This window comes from Watersipora subatra, chromosome 9, assembly GCF_963576615.1.
Source record: "Watersipora subatra chromosome 9, tzWatSuba1.1, whole genome shotgun sequence".
Lineage (NCBI taxonomy): Eukaryota > Metazoa > Bryozoa > Gymnolaemata > Cheilostomatida > Watersiporidae > Watersipora > Watersipora subatra.
The window spans coordinates 41,598,012-41,619,544 of record NC_088716.1 but is presented as its reverse complement, the minus strand read 5'-3'; the positions used below and the strand labels follow the sequence as shown (position 1 = coordinate 41,619,544).

Here is a 21,533-nt window from a genome sequence, read left to right as displayed (position 1 = left end):
ACGAAGGGATACTAGCTAGATAAAATGGACAACATAAGATTCTGGCAAAAGAGTGAGAGACCTTTTTGTTTTACACCAACATTTCTGAGTTGAATTAGAGCATGAGTTGGTCTAGTTTTTAAGATAATAAAGTCGATATGGCTTGGGAACCGTAAATGTATATGATTGTCTATTTGTATCCCCATAAGTTACAGACTGTCAGTGTTTTTTTATGTTCATGATGTTTATGGTCATAGAATGGCTGCATATGGTTTTCCTAGGAGTAAAATTAATAGTCTGTGACTTGGCAGTATTTAGAGACAAGGAGCTTTGTTTACACCAGAGTGATGCATAATCTGCTGAATGCTGTAGCGGGTTTTGACAAGTAAATGATATCGTTGATTTAGTCTTGGTTGATTTAGTGGCTGACACTCCATATCATTTCACATTGTCATGCAAAGTAGTGTCATCAGCATACTTAGCGTGTCACACTTGCTTGAGGTCATGCACAACAACATTCCATATCAAAGGACCTAGAATGGTTCCTTGGGAACTCTGACCTTGCAGTGTCCACATGATAAGATAGAGCCTACATATTTACTCTTTGTTAACGGTCTGTCAAGAAACTTCCTACAACCCTAACCAGGAATGGTTTGGTATCAAAGGCAAGCAATTTTTCAACAGCTACTTGGAGCAACATTCTGTCAAAGGCCTTGCTGACATCTAACAACTAAGCTTGTATCGCCAATACATTTTCGTTATTAATATAATAACATATAACAGATGTTTGTTTGCGTTATTTCATCAATAATATATGAATATATACAACAGAAATGAAAACTAGACAACGAGCATCTAGAGAAGGTGATGATGAGGCCATGTGCGCGATAGTAAAAGCTAATATTTAGCGCAGACTTAGGGAGCAGATTACAGGCAAAAATTAATTAAGCATTATAGTTAAAAAAATTATGCCAATAGCCATGCCCTTAAGCTCCTCTTAAAACCTAACGTGTTTTGTATATCTGTAGATGTGAATTTGACTAGAGAACCTGTAGTATTAAGGTTTATGATATTGGTTAACTATTGGAGCCAATTGGTTAGCTAGTGTAGGCAGACCTTCTATCATGAGCTAGGAAATAACAGTTTCGGAGCCAATTGGTTAGCTAGTGTAGGGAGACCTTCTATCATGAGCTAGGAAATAACAGTTTCGGAGCCAATTGGTTAGCTAGTGTAGGCAGACCTTCTATCATGAGCTAGGAAATAACAGTTTCATCAATATTTCCAAGATTTAAAAGATATGTGGGTCTTAATTGCTTGAAACTTTGTGGCGATTCCAGAAACGCTGAAAATATATCTTTTTGAAGAATAGTATTTATGATACCTGCCATTGGAACAGCAAGCAGCATAAAACTTTTTGGGGAAAAAGATAATGTGGCGCCATGAGTAAAATAAGTGTATTAAAAAATGTTTGAAAGCACCCTCTGCCTAATCACTAACTGTATCATCCTCACCTGCCAGACAAATCGTCAGCGACCGATTGCAGTTCAAGGCGGGCTTGCTCCCCGCAAACAGACAGCAGTGACCTAGCACTGACATCTGTAAACTTTGTAGGCTTGCTTATGCCAGACATCTGTGTGACTGCCACATGGTTTATGTTAGCACCATAATCTTGAAGGACACGCAAAGTATTCAAGTATGACAACTCTTCTAAAAAACAGAATTCGGACATTACTAGTCATTGGAGACCAGTACATGTACAAACCATTTACTTGTGAGTTATCTGCTCATCCAGCATTTGTTGAGAAAGGACAACTGCAAGTTAGATATAAATGGAAACTGGAAGGACCTGTTATTTTTATTACTGTTATTCCATTCTAACAGGAATAAAAATATGGCCTTCAATAGCCTTATAAAACACAAAAAAAAATTACTAAATAAAATAGATGCGCATAATCCATTGGGTAGTGCGTTTTATGAAGAGTGTGTCTCAGGTTCAAATGCTACAATATTCACTACACAACAAGTCAATATCTTTATATATCTGTCCTATATATTCTCAAATGATAGATAAACACAATATATTGTCATGAGATGAGACCTAAGAAGTATATTATGATGTTTCATCTTCAAATGTCTGTCAGCTATCCCAGGGTTGATACTCCCACCAAAAGGCCCATTAGGCTCAGCCCAAAATCACGTTTTAGGGGGGGGGGGGTTTCAGACCATGAGGCACTGTCAGTGAATTGCTACTTTAAGGGGGGTTTCTACAACCAAGCCAGTGAAAGGGCCCGTGAAAATGATTTTTATAGCTTCTGAATCATATTGGATGTTTAGTGGGGTGTGGAACCTGGGCGCCCTCTAGGGAACTCCCAGTGTTTAGGGGGTGTATTTCAAATTGACCAACCAGGTGATTGGGGGGTACAATATCCAAGTCTGGGCCTAGCGAGATGGGTGTTTCTTTTAGAGTATCAGCCCTGGATCAGCTATCAGCAACAAGCAGCAAGCGTGGCGAAGCCCAAGACTTTTTTCATTTTAAACCATATGCCTGCGGGTGGGTGTTTAAGATGGTGGTTCTCTGGAACCAGACGGAGTTTTGAAACCAAAGACTTATAGCATTTTTTATCAGGTTTTTTAGCTTGGATGAAATAGGCCCAAAAAATGAGGGAATGCATAGCCTTTACACGGACTAACAGACCCACAGACAATGATGAAGTGGGATTTATAATCATCAGTAATTGGTGCTACTTTCAGCTGCCAGAACCTCAACAAAACCTTTGAACAAGCCACTCTATAAATATTGCAGAGTATAAATATTACTACTTTTTTGTTGAAAATGAACCATACCTGGGAAATATAAAAGTAAAAGGTCGGTATTAAATATTTTTCATGGTAAGGTTGCGGATATATGTTAACAAGATACGATAACTACCAATTTTATTTACAGCTAAGAAATATTATTAACATTAATATGCTCTGCTTTGATGATATGTATGAAAGCAAAATAAGTAAATCTGAACAACGATGTTTTGTTATTACAGCTGGAGAAACTGGAACAACGACATTTTGGAGAAAAGTATTTGAAGTTAATCATTTAGAGCACTTTTATGTTAATGTAAAGTCAAGATTTGCAAACTTGCATAAAAAGGAATAACTTAAATTATTTTTAATTATACTTGGTTAAAAAGACTTTGGTTTAGTAAACCTGTCTACGTGTAAATTAAAATAGGCTTTTAAAATGGGTTCGACAACTATTTCAGGTTAGTAGCTTCTATAATCGTAATAAAACGTTTGCAAGCAGTTTTCGATAGTGTGATTCAACCATAGTACAGAAATTACAAGCAGCTTGCAGTGTTAACTATTATTAACTCACTGGTGTCGAATGCCATTCGCAATAGATAGAACATCACAGTCTCATTCTCTCTATTGATGGCTCCCTGTACACTCTTTATATTCGACTGAGCAAACAGTTTAACGATATGGTCGACTTGTTCCGCTCCAGCCTTGCCGCCATTCTGATGCTGCGAGTGAGGCAGCCATTCATTTGAACCCTCCAAGTTTACAGAATTCAGGCAGGAGCATTGAAGTAATGTCAAAATAGGAAGTTTCTCATCGGCATCACACAAGAATGTGTCAGCGTTGTGCGTCAGCAGAAGACCTGGTTCACACATGAACATTCAGCATGACAGTCAACGATTGAAGACAATAATCGGTTTAGGAAAATGTTGACGTTAATCGTAACTTTGAGATGATGAAGAACGTTTACACACAAAAGTTGTATTTTTCAAACAAAAGTTATAAGCTTGAACAAGCGCAGTTAGATTTAATCAGAAAATATAAACCATTATTAACAAACGCAGTGCTGCGAATAAGAAAATACAGCTATAATTGTACCACCATTAATGCATCCTTCCTTGCAGTAGAGGATTACTTGAGGTGACTACATATTTTGACACGAAATCTATACAAATTTAATGGTTGAGTCAGATGAGGAAGCGAGCCTCCCTTCCTGGTACTGAACCTATCCTAATGATTTCACTTGTCTAACGTGATGCTTGTTGGCAATCATAATGTGCAGCAGTCACTATATACAAAATAATCCAGTAAAAAATTGCTAAGTTATAAAAACAATTGTAGGCAGAACAATGGTCAAAACATTTGCTAAAGAAACACGCTTACCGAGGCACTCCAGTGTCGAGGAACTGCCATTCAGAGAATGCTTTGAACACAAATAGTGCAGTGCCGTATTTCTAAATACGTCATATTGATTCACCAGGTTGTCAACACCTGTCGATAACAAATGTCAATAAATAAAACGTAAAACCGCTATCAACATCAGTCAAGAAGAAACATTTAGTAAACTACCAACGCCTGTTAATAGAATACGCTCAGAATGTTGTCAACATCTGTCAAGAAGATACATTTAGTAAACTACCAACGCCTGTTAATAGAATACACTCAGAAGGTTGTCAACATCTGTCAAGAAGAAACATTTAGTAAACTACCAACGCCTGTTAGTAGAATACGCTCAGAAGGTTATCAAAACTTGTAAGAGACGTAGAAAGCAATCAATGCAAGTAAGTAGGGGAAACTCGAGAGGCTCGACAAAGATGACCTGAATAAAAAGGAGTAATCGTCACATCGTTCAGCTATAGATGAAACTGTTCTGATGTTTAGCAAAAGTACAAAGTTCTATTCAAGGAATAGGAACAGGCAAGCTGAAACGTGTGAGAAGCTAAAGACTTGGCGGTTTGGACAAAAATCATTCGTCTTACACATTAGCGAGCGACCAGTTGCATCGAATAACAACTCTATTCAAACTGCTAGGGACACGATAGAGACATGTTTAGACAAATGAGGCACGAACAATTTATGTACTACATTTCGATCTATTTGTAACAGATGGCTGAGAAAAAACAGCTGTATTGATAGATTATTAGAATTATCTTCCCCGCGATGAACGCTAGTTATCATGTACAAAATATCAAATCATAATAAAAGAAATGTCTCTGTCATCTCTAGATAATTCTATGTCGATGCACATCTACTGCTAAAATCTTACAATTCTGGATAGTAGCTTTTATTAAACAGTCATGAGTGTTAGCTGCTACAGTTCTTTTCAGGGCACTTATAACAAGAAGGGATTGTACAGACACCTATGGATCACCGGAGCCTATTTACATACACCTGGTCTAACTAAAGTTGCGCAACACATTAGAACGACCATTTTGTTGAATCAATTAAAAAAAACTTGACTTTTTATCTTCATTTTTTCCAAAGTCTGCTTTAACACCACCAAGCCTAGAGTAGGTGCCTAGAGTAGGTGCCTAGAGTGGGTGCCTAGAGTAGGTGCCTAGAGTAGGTGCCTAGAGTAGGTGCCTATAGTAGGTGCCTAAAGTAGGTGCCTAAAGTAGGTGCCTAAAGTAGGTGCCTAGAGTAGGTGTCTAGAGTAGGTGCCTAGAGTAGGTGCCTAGAGTAGGTGCCTAGAGTAGGTGCCTAGAGTAGGTACCTAGAGTAGGTGTCCAAAGTAGGTGCTTAGAGAAGGTGCCCAAAGTAAGTGCCTAGAGTAAGTGTAAGCCTTCGCCTGACCCACCTGTCTAAAAAATGCCACAAATATTAACAATTGCAAATGAACAAAAAATTCATTTTACCACTCACCAAGGGCTAAGAAAAGTCGCGTTTTCTCCACAAGAAATGGTACATCTTCGTTTGGATTGCAGAATAGCATGTGTAGAGTTGTACGCCCTTGGTAGGTAGTACATGTCACATCAGCACCTACACAGTATCATATGAGCACCTGCATAGTATCATACATAAAACTAGATCATATCAGAACCTAGACAATATGTACGTATAACTTTCTATTGGCATTGGTAATCATCAACGAAATAGTGTTTGTCATTACATACAACAAAAACAATTGAAACGACAGAAATCAGGAATGATTGAGTGAGTTAAATAAAAGTGTTTTAAAATTTGGTAATCGAATCGTATTGCGGAGGAGTCGGAATAGTGAATCAAAGGTTGTAGTGACAGAAAGTTCATAAACTGAAACAGACGATGGTAGATGTAGTATGTTGGTGTCATAAAATAGTAAACAATATTGGTCATGTGTAGAAAGATAAATATGATCAGTATATTATATATATAATTAATTATTGTATATTATTTTACATAATTGTATTATAATTAATTATTATATAATTAATATATATATTATCATTAATTATTTACATCATTTTATACTATTATTTATAATATAACTAATTATTATATAATGAATATATATTATAATATATATTATAATTAAGTATTGAACAGAATTATATTAAAATTAATTATTATACAATTAATATATATTATATTATACTATATGTAATATAAATATCATATCAGAACCAACACATATCATCTTAATAACGACACGGTATCATACCAGCACATATACAGTATCGTATTAGTATGACAGCACGCAGTATCACAATGGTGTATTATTAGTATTATATAAACATGGTACCCTAGTAGATAAATTTAGTTACATGTATTTCTCATTGGTATAGACCACAAAGCTGCTACACTAGATCTAAACCCTTCAGACTGGTCAGAGAGTTTAGAGGGTCAGCCTAGTCAGTCAGAGAGTTCAGAGGGTCAGCCTAGTCGGTCAGACATTAGGGGTTAAAAGGTTATTCAGTTCTGAACCAGAATACATAAGAAACAAATCAGGAGAACTTACCTTTGGATACAAGATAATGTAGAATATTTAGGGAAGATTTGAGTGAATGTATGACAGCATTACAGCCCCTGCTATCAGTAGCATTCACGTCAGCATGCCATGTCTCCACCAGGTGCTTTATACACTCTATGGCTCCGACATCACACGCGTAGTGCAAGAGCAACTGTAAAATACAGACAGTTACATACAGTAATTCCATCAGCCTCGGCTGTTTATTGAATAAAATACATACAGTTACATACAGTAATTCCATCAGTCTCGGCTGTTTATTGAATCCCTTCAACAATACTTCAACTGTAAAAGCTCATCATCCTACGAGAATTTATCGAATACACCAAATAAATAAACATATCTATACAAAATTTGAGATTTAGAGTACAGAAATATGAAAATAAACTAGAAATAAGAAAATTGCGCCAAACTTTGCTATGATAATCATTAAGGACAAACTGGTCAATAAAAATTAGATTAAACCCTGGCTCACAATATATTGCCGTATCTGGGCGTTGATGCTGCCATACTTTGGTGATCGTGGATGATAACAATATTTACACTATCACAAACCTACCCACGTTTGCATCAGCAAATACTCCATGATGCAGTGTTCTCATTTTTCTTTATAATTTTTTTCATGAAAAAACTTCTTTGTTTCCGCTTGCTCAAATCAAATACTAGTCCCGCAGCAACTAGCATAAACGGAAATAAACAAACCTCGCTACCCGTGACTTACTATCACCAAAATGGTTCACATTGTACAGGCTATCATCGTCCATGCTAGGAGTAATATCGGGAAAGTTTGACAGCTGTAAACTTTCCCAACGTATTTGCATCGCTTCGTCGATGCTATCAGCTTCCAGTTCAAATAGTCGATGGTGAATGCCGAAAGGAAAACACCGACATACGGCGATATAGTGTGAACCAGCCTTTAGGAATCATTTTAAAGTGATATTAGAAACAAACTAGCAGGAATAGACTTTATTGGATTACATTTGTTTTGATAAAAACACTTCTAATGTTAATTATAATTCTAATGATTAATGTTAATTCTAATGATAACTAATCGTTGCTCCGTTTTTGTGCAGTCTGCAAAAGATGATATTAAATGTGATGTTTAAGCATACTTTTGCAAACTCAAAATGAAAAGACAACTTTTCAAAAATACCATTTACTAGATGGGAGTCCATAATGAACTTTGTGCTAAGTTGTGAGTAAATAATTCGAATCTATTTACTGGTCTCATATACGTACATATTAAGATGAGTCCTAGGTGGTGACATTTATAAATTATATAATAAAGAAAAACAGTTTAGAGGCTATACAAATACTAGTGAAGTATGTACATCATGAATCAACACTGACCTAAAATACTCTCATCTACATTCAAAGAGAAGACAACTATAATAAGAACATTATTAAAATCTTAAGATTCTATAGGGCTGATTTAAACTTGGAAAGGATGACCTTTAGTTGATCTGCAAAAGACAATTGTTTTACTGAAGTGGGCAAGATTGCGCATGTTTAGCCATAAAGAACAACGCGCATTTGGTTGTATTTGTCTTTTATATGAACCTGAATGCAATGGAAAGGTATAGAAATTGCTTGAATATTCCACAAAATTTATACATATTCCATGAGTTCCATATACTGTAAACCTCGGTCAATCTTATCTTTTGTTCCCTGAGCTAAACTGGGCAGCCATGTTTGATTATGGAAATTGATCAGCAAATAAATGTTTTATAAGATGCTTTTATGTATATGTTATTTATGTTATATAAATATTTTTATATGTGGTGTTGACAGAGTTGTAGAAAGCAGAATTAACTGAACATGATACATATGTCCACAACTAAACCCTGAAATCTTCTGATGTTTGTGTTTTTTCATAGAAAACTTGGCTCCAGGTACATAGCATATCAATGCATAGCTGAGGTACTTGCTGTATAAAGGAACACAAAAGATTTTGAGTTTTAAACCTTTTGTTCAAACAAAATTGGCTCTCTATAAAAAAACTTTAAGGTTTGATATGAAATTTTAAAAACTTTATGAAGTAATCACTATTCATATTTGTGTTTATGCGAAAATCTATATAATATTAAATATTTAATGATGCGTTAATATACTGCCACCTTCGAGTGTTTACTGCAGTTGATGCAATGCTTCCTATAGGCAAAAAATATTCCCATATACACTTACGAACCTACATAGCAAAATATGGAATAAATTGGCTGTTTTCAATAGCAAAGGTAGGCATTTTCACATTTTTAGTGTAGTTAAAAACAAAATATTCAGCATGTGAATTTTGTAATATATCAGTAAATTTGATAAATTCCGAATTTAACATTGACAATCATAATTGAGATTCAAAATATTACCCGTTATACGTAGTTATAGACAACGGCGCAGAGATCAAAATTCCACACGAATGCACCATGAATTATAGTAACAATAAGCAAAACTTTACAAAAATGTCAAAAAGGGATCCGTAATAATAAGTTGTTTGTACCGTAAAGACCTCTAGTTAACTAAATTGATTGTCAGATATATAGCGACAATAACAATAATTCTTGATTGTCATCAACTTGTGCTTCTGCTCATGCATAAACACACGAAACAATTTGATGTTAGTCCATGAAAAGATAACTCCCATTTTCAAATGTGTAGAGTTACCGGTAGAACAACTTTTAAATCTAGCAACCTATACATATGTTAAGATCATGTGTCAAATAATACCTAAACTCTATAACGTTAATAGATAAAACCTTCTACAAATATATTAAAAAACTCATACAGTTACACCTATTCCAATTATCACACTTATAATATACATTTAGGACAACGGTGCTGCTAACGGTTGCCACTGACCACACTTTGACGGCTGCTGTTTTTCTTCTCCAGAAGCAACTGCAGCAGCTCCACACTGTCCTTATCGATTGCCCTTTCGTATGCGTCTTTAGCCAGCCCGCCGCACACCATTGAAGAGCTTACAAAAAAGAACTTGGAGTGACTGTCATAAACAGGCACATGTGGCTGGGGGTAGCACATACCCACCCGCTGTCGAGTCCTAGCCTTATATTCGAGAAGCATCCGCACCATCTCCACTGAGCCTACAGATATTTGTATGCACATCATGTGATCGATGAACCCAAAATAGGTTGGCATCTGAAACTTCAATACATGTCTCACATAGACGGTAATGATAATCTATAGCCAGCTCATGAACATATAGAGGAGTTGTCTGCTCACAGGTAGACATATCAGAAAGACTAGATTGTAAGAAACATCACTACAATTATGACCAGCTACTGCTAGCTGCTAAATATTATAAAGAAGTTGCCCGCTCATGGTTAGAAATACCAAGAGATCATTCACAGCATATATGATAAACGCAACACAATCTGCTTTACCTCCATTAACTTTTTTAGAATAAAGGCATTTTTAAGTTTAATTGTAAGAGTTGTTCCCTTGGTTGCCAAATATATCACTTTTGTTGCATGAGAAAAACAAAACAAAAATTTGTCTCAATACGATGTCTTACACAAATCCTTCTCCCATGAATTTAATATAATTTATAATTCAGAGTTTCGCAATCAACAAAAGCGAAAAAATGGGAGCTTGTTAGTTTCCAAACAAACAGACTGTGCCTAATATTTATATATAAGATATAATGCAAAGACCCCAGATGTACCTCCCATTTGCATATAACTCCCAAACATATAATTCCTCTAGCAAACCAAACCAGAAACTTGTTGCAGATACAAAACCTATCAGCATTAAAGCTACATGCTAACTTAGGTAAAACTTGTGTTGTGACTTGAGCATAAAAATTGTTATCTTGCCTTACATTATAAAATTATTGGTATCATTTTGTACAGAATTTTGTCCTCTTTCAAATGGTATACAATACAACAATCTATATTAAGGCAACTACAATGGGAGTTATTTTTGTTTGTTAATGATACGGTCTCTCCATTATAGCTTACATGTATATAAAGTGGTCTGTTTGTTTGGAAACTAGTGCTTTTATTTCCAATTTCGAAGACGGGACTCTGTGCACTATATGGCTCTCGTGACAATAAACTGCTGGTAATACTCATACCTGAATCTATTAACAGTAACTGTTAGTTATTTTTGTCATTGGAAACAAATTAGTTATTGTGGTGGTTAGCGGTTCTTTCAAGTCTGAAAACAGTTCTTTCTACGATATTGAATTAAACATAAGCGCGGCTTAGCTTAAAGATTGACTTGCAACAAAATTCACATTACAGTTATTTGATATGAAAAGATTCACCATGTCTTACTCTGTTGTGTTGTAGGTGCAAAATATGTGGGAATGTGATTACAAGCTCTTAAAAGCTAAAAAACGAACAGTTAATCGCAGCCACACGAGACCGCCGTAGTTTGGATTCTCTTTCCAAAACGGCTCAAATGGGACGTAGTTGTTACAACATGACTTCTGTTTACACATTCATGCAACCTCATTCGTCGAAATATTTTCACAAATATACTTCACACATTCAATAAAACCATGTCTATTGTTCTTATTTATTCTTATACGTCTGTTTTATCGTCATTGTAATGCTGTCACTTTTAGCACTGATATCTTATAACTTACCGTAAAAATTCGTTAAATTTTTTAACCTTAGCTCGAAGGAGTATATATCATTGTCTGATAATCATGACGAACCTGTCAGTCACCTGTGATAATCGAAAAGTGCTGCAGAAATTATTTGCGAAGTAGTGGATCACAGATTACGACTTGACCATTACATCAAGCCGAAACAAAACTGTAAAGTAGCGAGCATCTATATTTGATACGGAGTCGTCAGTAAAACCCGAAGTGTTTGTCATAAACTAGTGCTACGATAAGTTTATATTGAGCTTTTTATTGGCCTTTCAATTCACGTGAGAACATCACGTGACAAGACAATAACCAAACTATCATGACTACGTCAGAGAAATAAAGAGATTCCAATCTACGGCGGCTTTTCGTTTTTGAGCTTTTAAGAGCTTGTAATCACATTTCCACACATTTGGCACCTACAACACAACAGAGTAAGACATGGTAAATCTTTTGATACCAAATAACTGTAATGAGAATTTTGTTGCAAGTCAACCTTTAAATAAACATATTCAATCTAGAAATACCTATGATGTTAAAACATGTTGAGCTACTGATCTGCTGTTTAAATAATAATATTTTATAATAAAATGTTTTAAATTATTTTATAGAAAACAATGTTTAAAACAGCAAAGAAAATGAAAACACTACTAATTGGAGCTATATTTGAAAGTGTAATTAATGTAGTTACAAAATTAATAAAAGAAAAATCCTATTTTCGCATCTATATCTCCATTTTGAACTGCAATCTGTATTTAATAACTAGAAAAGATACATTTTCTGGAAATAAAAAAGAGAATTAATGATACCATCATTTTATAATAACTAAATGTGTGTGCACCGAAGCAACACATAATTTAACTAGTATATAATAGAAAGATGATACGACCTGTACAAACCAACAATCCATATAAAACTCATCATAATACTTTCGCAGGAAAGTTAAACGCGTTGCTGAACTGCCGGCTATGAGCATTCCAAGGCTTGACAGTTGGGTTTTAAAAATGCTACAAGGATTAATTACAACTTTAAAGAAGCTTAGCCTATTCGTGTTTGTGTTAGGAAAGTTTTCTGCAATTAAACTTCATGGTGAATCAATTGTTAAAAAGACTCATGTCAGAAAAATCTTTTGCGAGAAGGGTGGATATAGTACCAACCCATATCGAGAGCGATGTGAAGAGGCAGGCTACACTTGGATATATTGGGGTTGATTTTTTTCTCTATCAGCAAGTACTCTAAAAACTGAAGGTCTCCTTTCTGCACAGCCAGCTGAAGGAGATTGTACCTGAAAAGAAATCATAACAAACTTGGATTTGACAGCCATGTCAGCCATCTTTCGACATTTTAGAAAGCACAAGCATCGTCATTCACACGAGACTTCACTAATTCTTTTGAGTTTGAAATTCGACGGTAGAAAGCTTGCGCATAGGCCATGTTGTGTGATGCGAAGCGCTACATGCATATTGTAAAAACTGTCTGTCAAGAAACCAACAATAGTATTACAGCTGCACTTTAACTGTATTTATAACTGTATAACTAAATACAATTACTGTTTATATTGTAGCTTCGAATATAGCGTTTATAAATTCTTGAATTGAAGTTCTGTTCTTTTAGATATATGCAGGATAGATTGGCAGAGAAACTGAATTGAAACATATTATTGTTGACTTGTGCGAATTTTTGCTCTACTCATTCTTTTTTTTACTAAATTACCAGGACATCTACATGTATATAATTATAAAAAAAACTACTCCATCTCCTAAATAAGACGACTCCTAAATACAATTAAAGATGATATTATACTATACCTTTTATAATGTATTCAAATAATGTATTAAACGACGTCATATTACAAAAGTGATAAATGAAACGAAGCTTCCATTTCAACAACAGTTATTTTAGTAATCCTATGAGTGCCATTTAAAACTATTAGTTTGGGAGTTTTGAGTTCAATGGGTGTTTAGAACACGATGCATTCTCCATTTGTACACCGTGCTGTGTATGCGATACATTGTATTCTACTCTAGCTGGTGCGGTACATCGTACGTTCTGAACGTACACGATGTGGCAACTTACTACGATATCTACAGCACGTCGCACTTTATTTGTTTGATCTTAACTGTGCAAAGTATTTCCGAGATAAGCCCATTCAAACAATGAATGGTGAACGGATAACAGCTAACATTTAGCCAGTGAACAGGTAGAAGACTATTGACAACCAATACGTTATACCATAATTATAGCTATACATTACTACAATTCTGTAGCCTCCAAAATAACAGTAACAGCCGCTCTATTGTATTGTAAAACTGGTTTTACGAATAAGAATATAACATCAGTACTTGAACTATATCCCTTACATAATACAATAAAAAAGCACATTTGTACAATTAAGATGTTTCCAATTCCTTATGCGGAGGCGTATACAACTGTAGTATGCATGAGGCGCACACAATCGGAATACACATGAGGCGTACACATACACACGAGGTGTATACCATTGTGGTACACATGAAGAGTACACAATCATGGTACACATGAGGTTTACACAATTGTGATGCACATAAGGTGTAGACAATCGAGGTACATATGAGGCATTCAGAGTCCAAACGTGTAACAAAGACGATTGAAGGAGATTTATGATGATCTCGGCCTGAGATCTATTAATCGGCCTTTGGCCTAAGATCCTTATCAACATGTCAATGTTTTAGGCTAAAGCTACAGCACTGCGTTTTCCAGCTTCAAATAGGTTTGGAGTTTCCCACAGCTGACGAGTTCGCACTCTACTTTAGCAAGTTTTGTTTTGAGGGATACATCGCGAATCTTACAAAGATTGATAGTACAACATCGAATCGTCGAAACAGTAGGGTGCAAATTTGCCGGCAGTGAGCAGCTCTGAAAATATTCAAAGTATAGAAACACAGTGAATAACCGAACACCTAATTTATAACAAAATCATCCGATACCTGCAAAATTTTTTATTCTAATCATTCGTTGGTCACCGAGAGAGTAATTATCACGTCAATCATCAATCATTGACAGGGGCATGTTGAGGACAACTCCAAGTTTATAGATATACCAGTAAACCAATGCTTGTCTTAGTATCCTATTTCACTCGATATTTTATTAAGTGTACCCTGGAAGGGCATGCATTAAGAATCCAAAATCAATCCTATTCAAATCACCGATAAAGCTTGAACAGACAAACGGATGTATAGACGCACCCCGAGTCTGTTGTGTGCCGAGCGATGCCAAGAGGTGTGCAGCTGCTAAGAAGGTCTTTGAGCTGACTCAAGGAATTGACCTCTGACCTCCTATAGACATTTAGGCATGTGCTGATGAGCTCATGCGATTCCTCCGATTCACGCTGTAGGGAGAAGATGTTACGAGCTGGGTGAAAGCCGATGGTGAGAAGCACCAGAAATTCTGCAACATGAATCAAAGGAGTTATATGAGAATTTTACAAAACAATAGCATTTGTGTTGTCATTTACATGACAAGCAGTTTAAAATGCACTGAAATGTTGCCAGCTACACATTTTTACTGTTGTCTACAGAATGAGTCACGCTCTTTCGCACGTTTGAGCAAATCCTTGAGTATTGAGTATGTCTGCCTAGCTTACTGCAGGCTGAGGCTGTGCGTGTTTTTACAAGAGCATTTTTACACAAACAATGGCTCCATGATCTTAGCTGGTCTTGACAATCTTGTAATCATGACAACTGTAGACATGCCCAGACATGCCCAGTTGCTGAGAGCAATTTAAAGGTTGACTTGCAACAAAATTCTCATTACAGTTATTTGGTATCAAAAGATTCACCATGTCTTACTCTGTTGTGTTGTAGGTGTCAAATATGTGGAAATGTGATTACAAGCTCTTAAAAGCTCAAAAACGAAAAGCCGCCGTAGATTGGAATCTCTTTATTTCGATGACGTAGCCATGAAATTTGGTTAGGGTCTTGTCACGTGATGTTCTCACGTGAATCGAAAGGCCAATAAAAAGCTTAATATAAAACTTATCGTAGCACTAGTTTATGACAAACACTTCGAGTTTTACCGAAGACCCTTTATCAAATATAGATGCTCGCTACTTGACAGTTTTGTTTCGGTTTGGTCTAATCGGCAAGTCGTAATCTGATCATGTGACCCAATACTTCACAAATAATTTTTGTAGCACTTTTCGATTATTACACGTGACCAACAGGCTCATCATGATTATCAGACAATGATATGTACTCCTTCAAGCTAAGGCTAAAAAATTAAATGAATTTTTACGGTAAGTTATAGGATATCACTGCTAAAAGTGACAGCATTACGATGACGATAAAATAGATGCGTAAGAACAATAGACATGGTTTTATTGAATGCGTGAAGTATATTTGTGAAAATATTTCGATGAATAAGGTTGCATAAAAGTGTAAACAGAAACCATCCCTCACAACTACGTCACATTTGAGCCGTTTTGGAAAGAGAATCCAAACTACAGCGGTCTCGTGAGGCTGCGATTTTCTGTTTGTTTTTGAGCTTTTAAGAGCTTGTAATCACCTTTCCACATATTTTGCACCTACAACACAACAGAGTAAGACATGGTGAATCTTTTCGTATCAAATAACTGTAATGTGAATTTTGTTGCAAATCAACCTTTAAGGTTTCGTGTCATTCCTGTCACCACCAGGTATCCAGTAACTTTTTTGCAAACTACACCCAACCTGTTGTTTGTTTGTAGGTCAGACGTTCTAGAAAACCAGGCCGTGGCTGCTCTCAATACTCAATGCTTTATATAGCAGGAAATTGATCAAAAGCCAACTGATTTCATATTTTTGGCATATGTAAATGGTAGAATTATCAGGCACTGTTTGCAAGAAAGATGAAGCCAATTTATGCAAAGTTCTAGAGAAGCCTCAGACAATAGAAAGTGATGCGACAGTATGACCTGTTGACAGCATTCTTCTTTTTTAACAAGTTAGTTAGCTATATTGTGACTACAGCACATTTTGTCTGTAATCGACATGAGCTATAGTAGCTACTAGTCGTCTGAAAAAATAAATTAATCGACAAAAAAATTGCTCAGGAGTTGTCCTCCACGTAATTAAGGTGAAAATAATTAAATACATTATTTGTGAAAATAATTAAATCCATTTAATTATTTTCACAAAATGTCCTTTTGCTGCTGTCACATCTTTTCAAGAGATGGCCTAACAGATTGGCGTGTGCAGACGAGTTTGAGTTGCAGTTACAGCCTTCTGTAAAGCTAGAGGTTGTTCGTATGACAAAGGCCTCTCTCTTTTGCAGAGTTGAGCCTGTGCTAATACCTAAATCTAAGGACAGTCATGGACATACCTGCCAACTCTCACGCATTGGGCGTGAGACTCACGCAATCACCCCAAAGAAAAAATGGAAATGCGTGAGAAATGCGTGAGATTTTTGCACCAATTTCCACTATTTTATATATACTATCATTGATACATCAATTGCCCCAGAACCAAATCTCACGCATTGCCCCATTCTTGGGTTGGCAGGTCTGGTCATGGAGCCTCAAACACCTTCATTGCTGAGCATTAAAGACAAATGTACAAAGGCAATCAAGTGATAAAACTTTAGTAACAAAACTTTTAAAAACTTTGAAAATAAAATTTGTATGTTGTTTACCCGATTATAGCAACAATATGAAATGTGTAATTTTTATGGTTGGGGAACAGAATTAATATAGACAGCCAACTGTGGTATGTATAATAGTATGTATAATAATATGTAGAATAATATGTATAATAATATGTATGATAATAATGTATAATAATATGTATAATAATAATGTATAATAATATGTATAATAATGTATAATAATATGTATAATAATGTATAATAATATGTATAATAATAATGTATAATAATATGTATAATAATGTATAATAATAGGTATAATAATGTATAATAATATGTATAATAATAATGTATAATAATATGTATAATAATGTATAATGATTTATTGACTTTAGTAATCATCAACAAAATAATGTTTTCCGTTTTACGTTACACCAAAACATAAATGAGAAGACAGAAATTTAACAGACAGTCAAACCTTGACTTAGACCAAAACATAAATGAGAAGACAGAAATTCAACAGACAGTCAAACCTTGACTTAGACCAAAACATGAATGAGAAGACAGAAATTCAACAGACAGTCAAACCTTGACTTAGACCAAAACATAAATGAGAAGACAGAAATTCAACAGACAGTCAAACCTTGACTTAGACTATATACTAATACAATTGAAGACCAACGATGAAGCAAATAAAGGGTCATCTCATATAGACCGATGCTAAATTCAAGAGCAAGAACTTCCTAGTACAGTCATGCGTCGACTTATGACCACTTTTACATATGAACTTTTCGATACATTACATAAATTTTAAACAACTATTTATCTCGATATACAAAATAACTTTCAACATATATTATCTGAAATTTCTAGCAGCCCTGCAATTTTGTTAATAAATGTAAAAATAGATATTAAAGGCAAAGATAATATAAAATATATACATTGTAAATTGATCTTATTTTATTTCCTGTACAGTAAAGTAAGTTACACCTGCCTACACTTCTATTCATGTATTGTTAAGGTAAAAATAAAAACTTCTTCCAACTGATTGTCCCACGAACAAACGAGCGGAGCGAAGTGTGGGAGTTTTTATGATAAATGCATGTGCACACAACTTACGAAAATTATTCATCAACAATGAGACGAACCCTCGTCAGGAAATTTCATCAACAAATTTAAGCATCGTTATGTAAAGTCGTTCAAGTATAATAACGATACAAAACACATTTAAACCTATTTAAATATGTTACCAAGTCTTTGTAAACCGTCGGTATTATCTTAAAGCTTACCCATCTGATCGGATTATACACAAATAGACAGATTAATTTCAACGAAAATTGCCACAAAACACTTGAAAAGCTTGGTTTAATGAAAGTTAAGACTGAAAATTGAAACGCCGAGGGACAGATAATAGAACGATGAAGTCTTGCGCATTTCGCGAAAAAATAACGTGCACTTTTCACCAGTCTATAGCATTGTCGAATTGCCGAAGGTTTTGGCCATTAACATAGGAGTACAGAAATCGTTTCATTTTTGCCGATTTCAATTTTTTCATTTTCATTTGCCGACACATTTGAATACTTTCCCATTCTAACTGATGTCTAACGCAGTATAAGTAAAGCAAATGACGATGATATTTTTTAACGTTTCTTATGAGATTATTACAATAATTAACTAAAAGTTTGGATGACTACAGAACAATGATTACGTAGTACAGACTTTTTAAAAATCTAACACAGTGTAAGTAAAGGCATGACGATGATATTTTTTCTAACGGTTCTAATGAGATTATTGCAATAATTAATTATAAGTTTGGATGACTACAGGACAATGACTACGTAGTACAGATTTTCTAAAAATCTACATAAATATCACAACTTCGTGATATTGTTAGCTATGCCGTTTTGAAATGTAAACAAAATTGTGCATTGGTTTTTTATTATTACTATATAAATAATATTGGTTATTCTTATAATATCAGTGCATTTTACTTCTAATATTGGCCAATATTGCATTTCTTTTTTTGCAGGAGGAGAGATATAAACATATAATCTTTTCCTTTCATTATTGCTATTTGTTGTATATAATAACACCCAGTACATTACAGCTACCATTGCAGTTATCCTATTTGACTGCTAATATTGCATTTCTCAACCATCAGTACCCTTTCTTTTTTCCAATATCACGCTGGTCGTGGGCTGTATGACAGTGGAATTTCTAGTTATGAAATTTACTTTTACAAGTCAATTAGATCTGGTATGTAGTTTTTCACCTAATAGTTTTTCATACATGCCATTCATTCACTTGCCCTTAAGTGGAGATAAACAAAGTACGCTATTCTCTTAATGTTACATGTAATTACTTGAAGTATTGCCACATGTTTTTTCAAACCCTTGAACAAATTAAACTAAATAATGTGTCTTCTTATAAGGTTATATGCTTCAACACATGATTGTTTCAACACACATAGTAACAATTGAAAAGGGTTAACTTTGTATATTGAGCTGTGAGAGTATATCTGCATATATTTGTTTATCTCCACTTGAGAGCAAGTGGGTGAATGGACCTTTAAAAAGAAACGTGCTCCCATGCGCCTTGAAAAAGTATATAATCGCGAAGTGCATTGAGCGTACAAAAACTGCAAGTCAAGCGCATACATTTTAGGTCTTCATCATGACCTTGACGTCACGCTTTGTTTGTTATACTAGCGTTGTACAGCTTTGAAGCGAATTCCCAGTGTTAGTTTTGGTTGAGCAATCTACGCTATGCATTTATATAACAATCAGGATCGCAAAGGAAATCTAAAGCATACCCGAATATTTTTGCCCAATATGTTGTGTTCCTAGCTACTTTACTAGAAAAACTCAAATTATATTAACCAATTAAATATTTACGCAAATTATAAGATTTTAAATAAAATCTGTTTATGCCATTGGAGAGCTTGTTGTTGGAAAAATAAAATCCAAGATTGTAACAAACTAAAGTAAATAGTATTATGCCACGTCTTCACCCTGCATATCAATCACTTTGTTAAATACAAACCTTGTTAAATAACACGCAGGCAAGATACCGCGCAGGTAAAATAACACGCAGATCAAATAATACACAGGTAAAATAACATGCAGATGAAATAACGCGCAAGAGAAAGTAACATGCGGTTAAATTAACACGCAAGTAAAATAACCCACGGATAATTTAACATGCATGCAAAATACACAACAATATAAATTTATTAATTTTAATATTAATCGATCGATCCAAATTGCAAGTTTTGAGAAATCTACAACCGCAAACAGGCTGATTCAACTTACAAATATAAACAGACAACCAATAAAAATCATTGAACTATCAAAATATTATATTTATAGTAAATAGCCACTTGCTACTAGAGATACCTCTTGTTACACTGCCACCAGATTTTCAGTGCTGTCAGCTTCATGAAGCACCATTTTGTTAAGTTTAATAGCACACAAATCACTGCTGTCGATTGCTTAAGATTTATGTTTTAGCATTTGATTAGAAGTCTAATTTATTATCATTAAAGTGAAATAGTATAACTACAGTTACATTCAACAAACATATTTTAGCATTATGAGAAAATTATCAAAATGGCTTTTATACCAAAATGTTTGTTAACATAGAAAGAACAATCCAGCATGAGATTAAAATCCACCATCAATAATTTAAAAAATGTTAAACACGACTTTCGAGCAATATAAATCATTTTGATCAAAGAGTAACTCATTCGCTACCGTGAGCCAATGTATCAGCTTTCCCGGGAATAGAAGTACAGACTGTAAACCGATGAATCGGCTAATCAATAGGGTTTCACTTTTCTTTTCATTACAAAGCCTACACATTAGCTAGACCAATCAAATTTTGTCTCCAACAAAACAACCTTGTTGCCAATCATGTGCAACCAATCGAAAATCTTTTTGCTAAGCAATTCCATTTCTACTTATTTTTCCAAACAAGAAAACTAGATCGCTATTGTCATGACAATAGGAAATTCACCACCTTCGTTCAATGCAAAGGAAGCCTCCGAGATTTTGCGAGAGTCGGATTCACTAAACAATTTTATACTTATCTTGTAGAGAATTTTGTTCTGAATAAGATACAATTTACAGTAAGACAATATCTCCATTGATTCTCGAGATATTGCATAAATACTAGCGGTATATCAAATTTCCGAAAATCCTCTCGAAGTAATTTGGTTAGAATAGCGATTTTAGCAACGATTTTAGTAACGAAAGTGTTAATGTTCAAAGAAAACTAACTATATTTTAATGATTTCTCGTACATGATAACCTTTGCTAATGACATGTAAAGCTGATAAAAACACAGAAGAGACTCAATAAAATTAGCAGTCATGTGCTATATACAGAAATACAACATTCGAACTGCATCCTGTCTTTACACAAATACTTTTTAGCCAAAACTAAATAAAAGTCAACATGAAATCAAAGATTTATTTCTCTATTTACTAAAGATAATAAAAGATGATCTAGCCTAACAATCTTATTTTAAATAAAATATAACATACAACAACATAGTCTCAAACTTGAAGAAAGTTATTTCTTAGACTTTTTGGCTTGTTTCAAGAAAAAT

At 34.7% G+C, this 21,533-nt stretch overlaps 1 protein-coding gene across 4 annotated transcripts in view; it reads right to left on the bottom strand.

Annotated features, from left to right (window-relative positions):
- LOC137403836 (ankyrin-2-like) overlaps positions 1 to 21,533 on the bottom strand; it is a 46,015-nt gene that overhangs the window by 8,838 nt on the left and 15,644 nt on the right. For all 4 annotated transcript variants that reach the window (XM_068089902.1, XM_068089904.1, XM_068089905.1 and 1 more), the window contains 8 exons: positions 14,552 to 14,753; positions 12,485 to 12,612; positions 9,572 to 9,813; positions 6,710 to 6,872; positions 5,635 to 5,751; positions 4,156 to 4,263; positions 3,350 to 3,634; positions 1,491 to 1,686 (listed from right to left, as the gene is read on the bottom strand). In XM_068089902.1, coding sequence (XP_067946003.1) covers positions 1,491 to 1,686; positions 3,350 to 3,634; positions 4,156 to 4,263; positions 5,635 to 5,751; positions 6,710 to 6,872; positions 9,572 to 9,813; positions 12,485 to 12,612; positions 14,552 to 14,753 — 1,441 coding nt within the window. The remainder of the gene's footprint in view (positions 1 to 1,490; positions 1,687 to 3,349; positions 3,635 to 4,155; positions 4,264 to 5,634; positions 5,752 to 6,709; positions 6,873 to 9,571; positions 9,814 to 12,484; positions 12,613 to 14,551; positions 14,754 to 21,533) is intronic.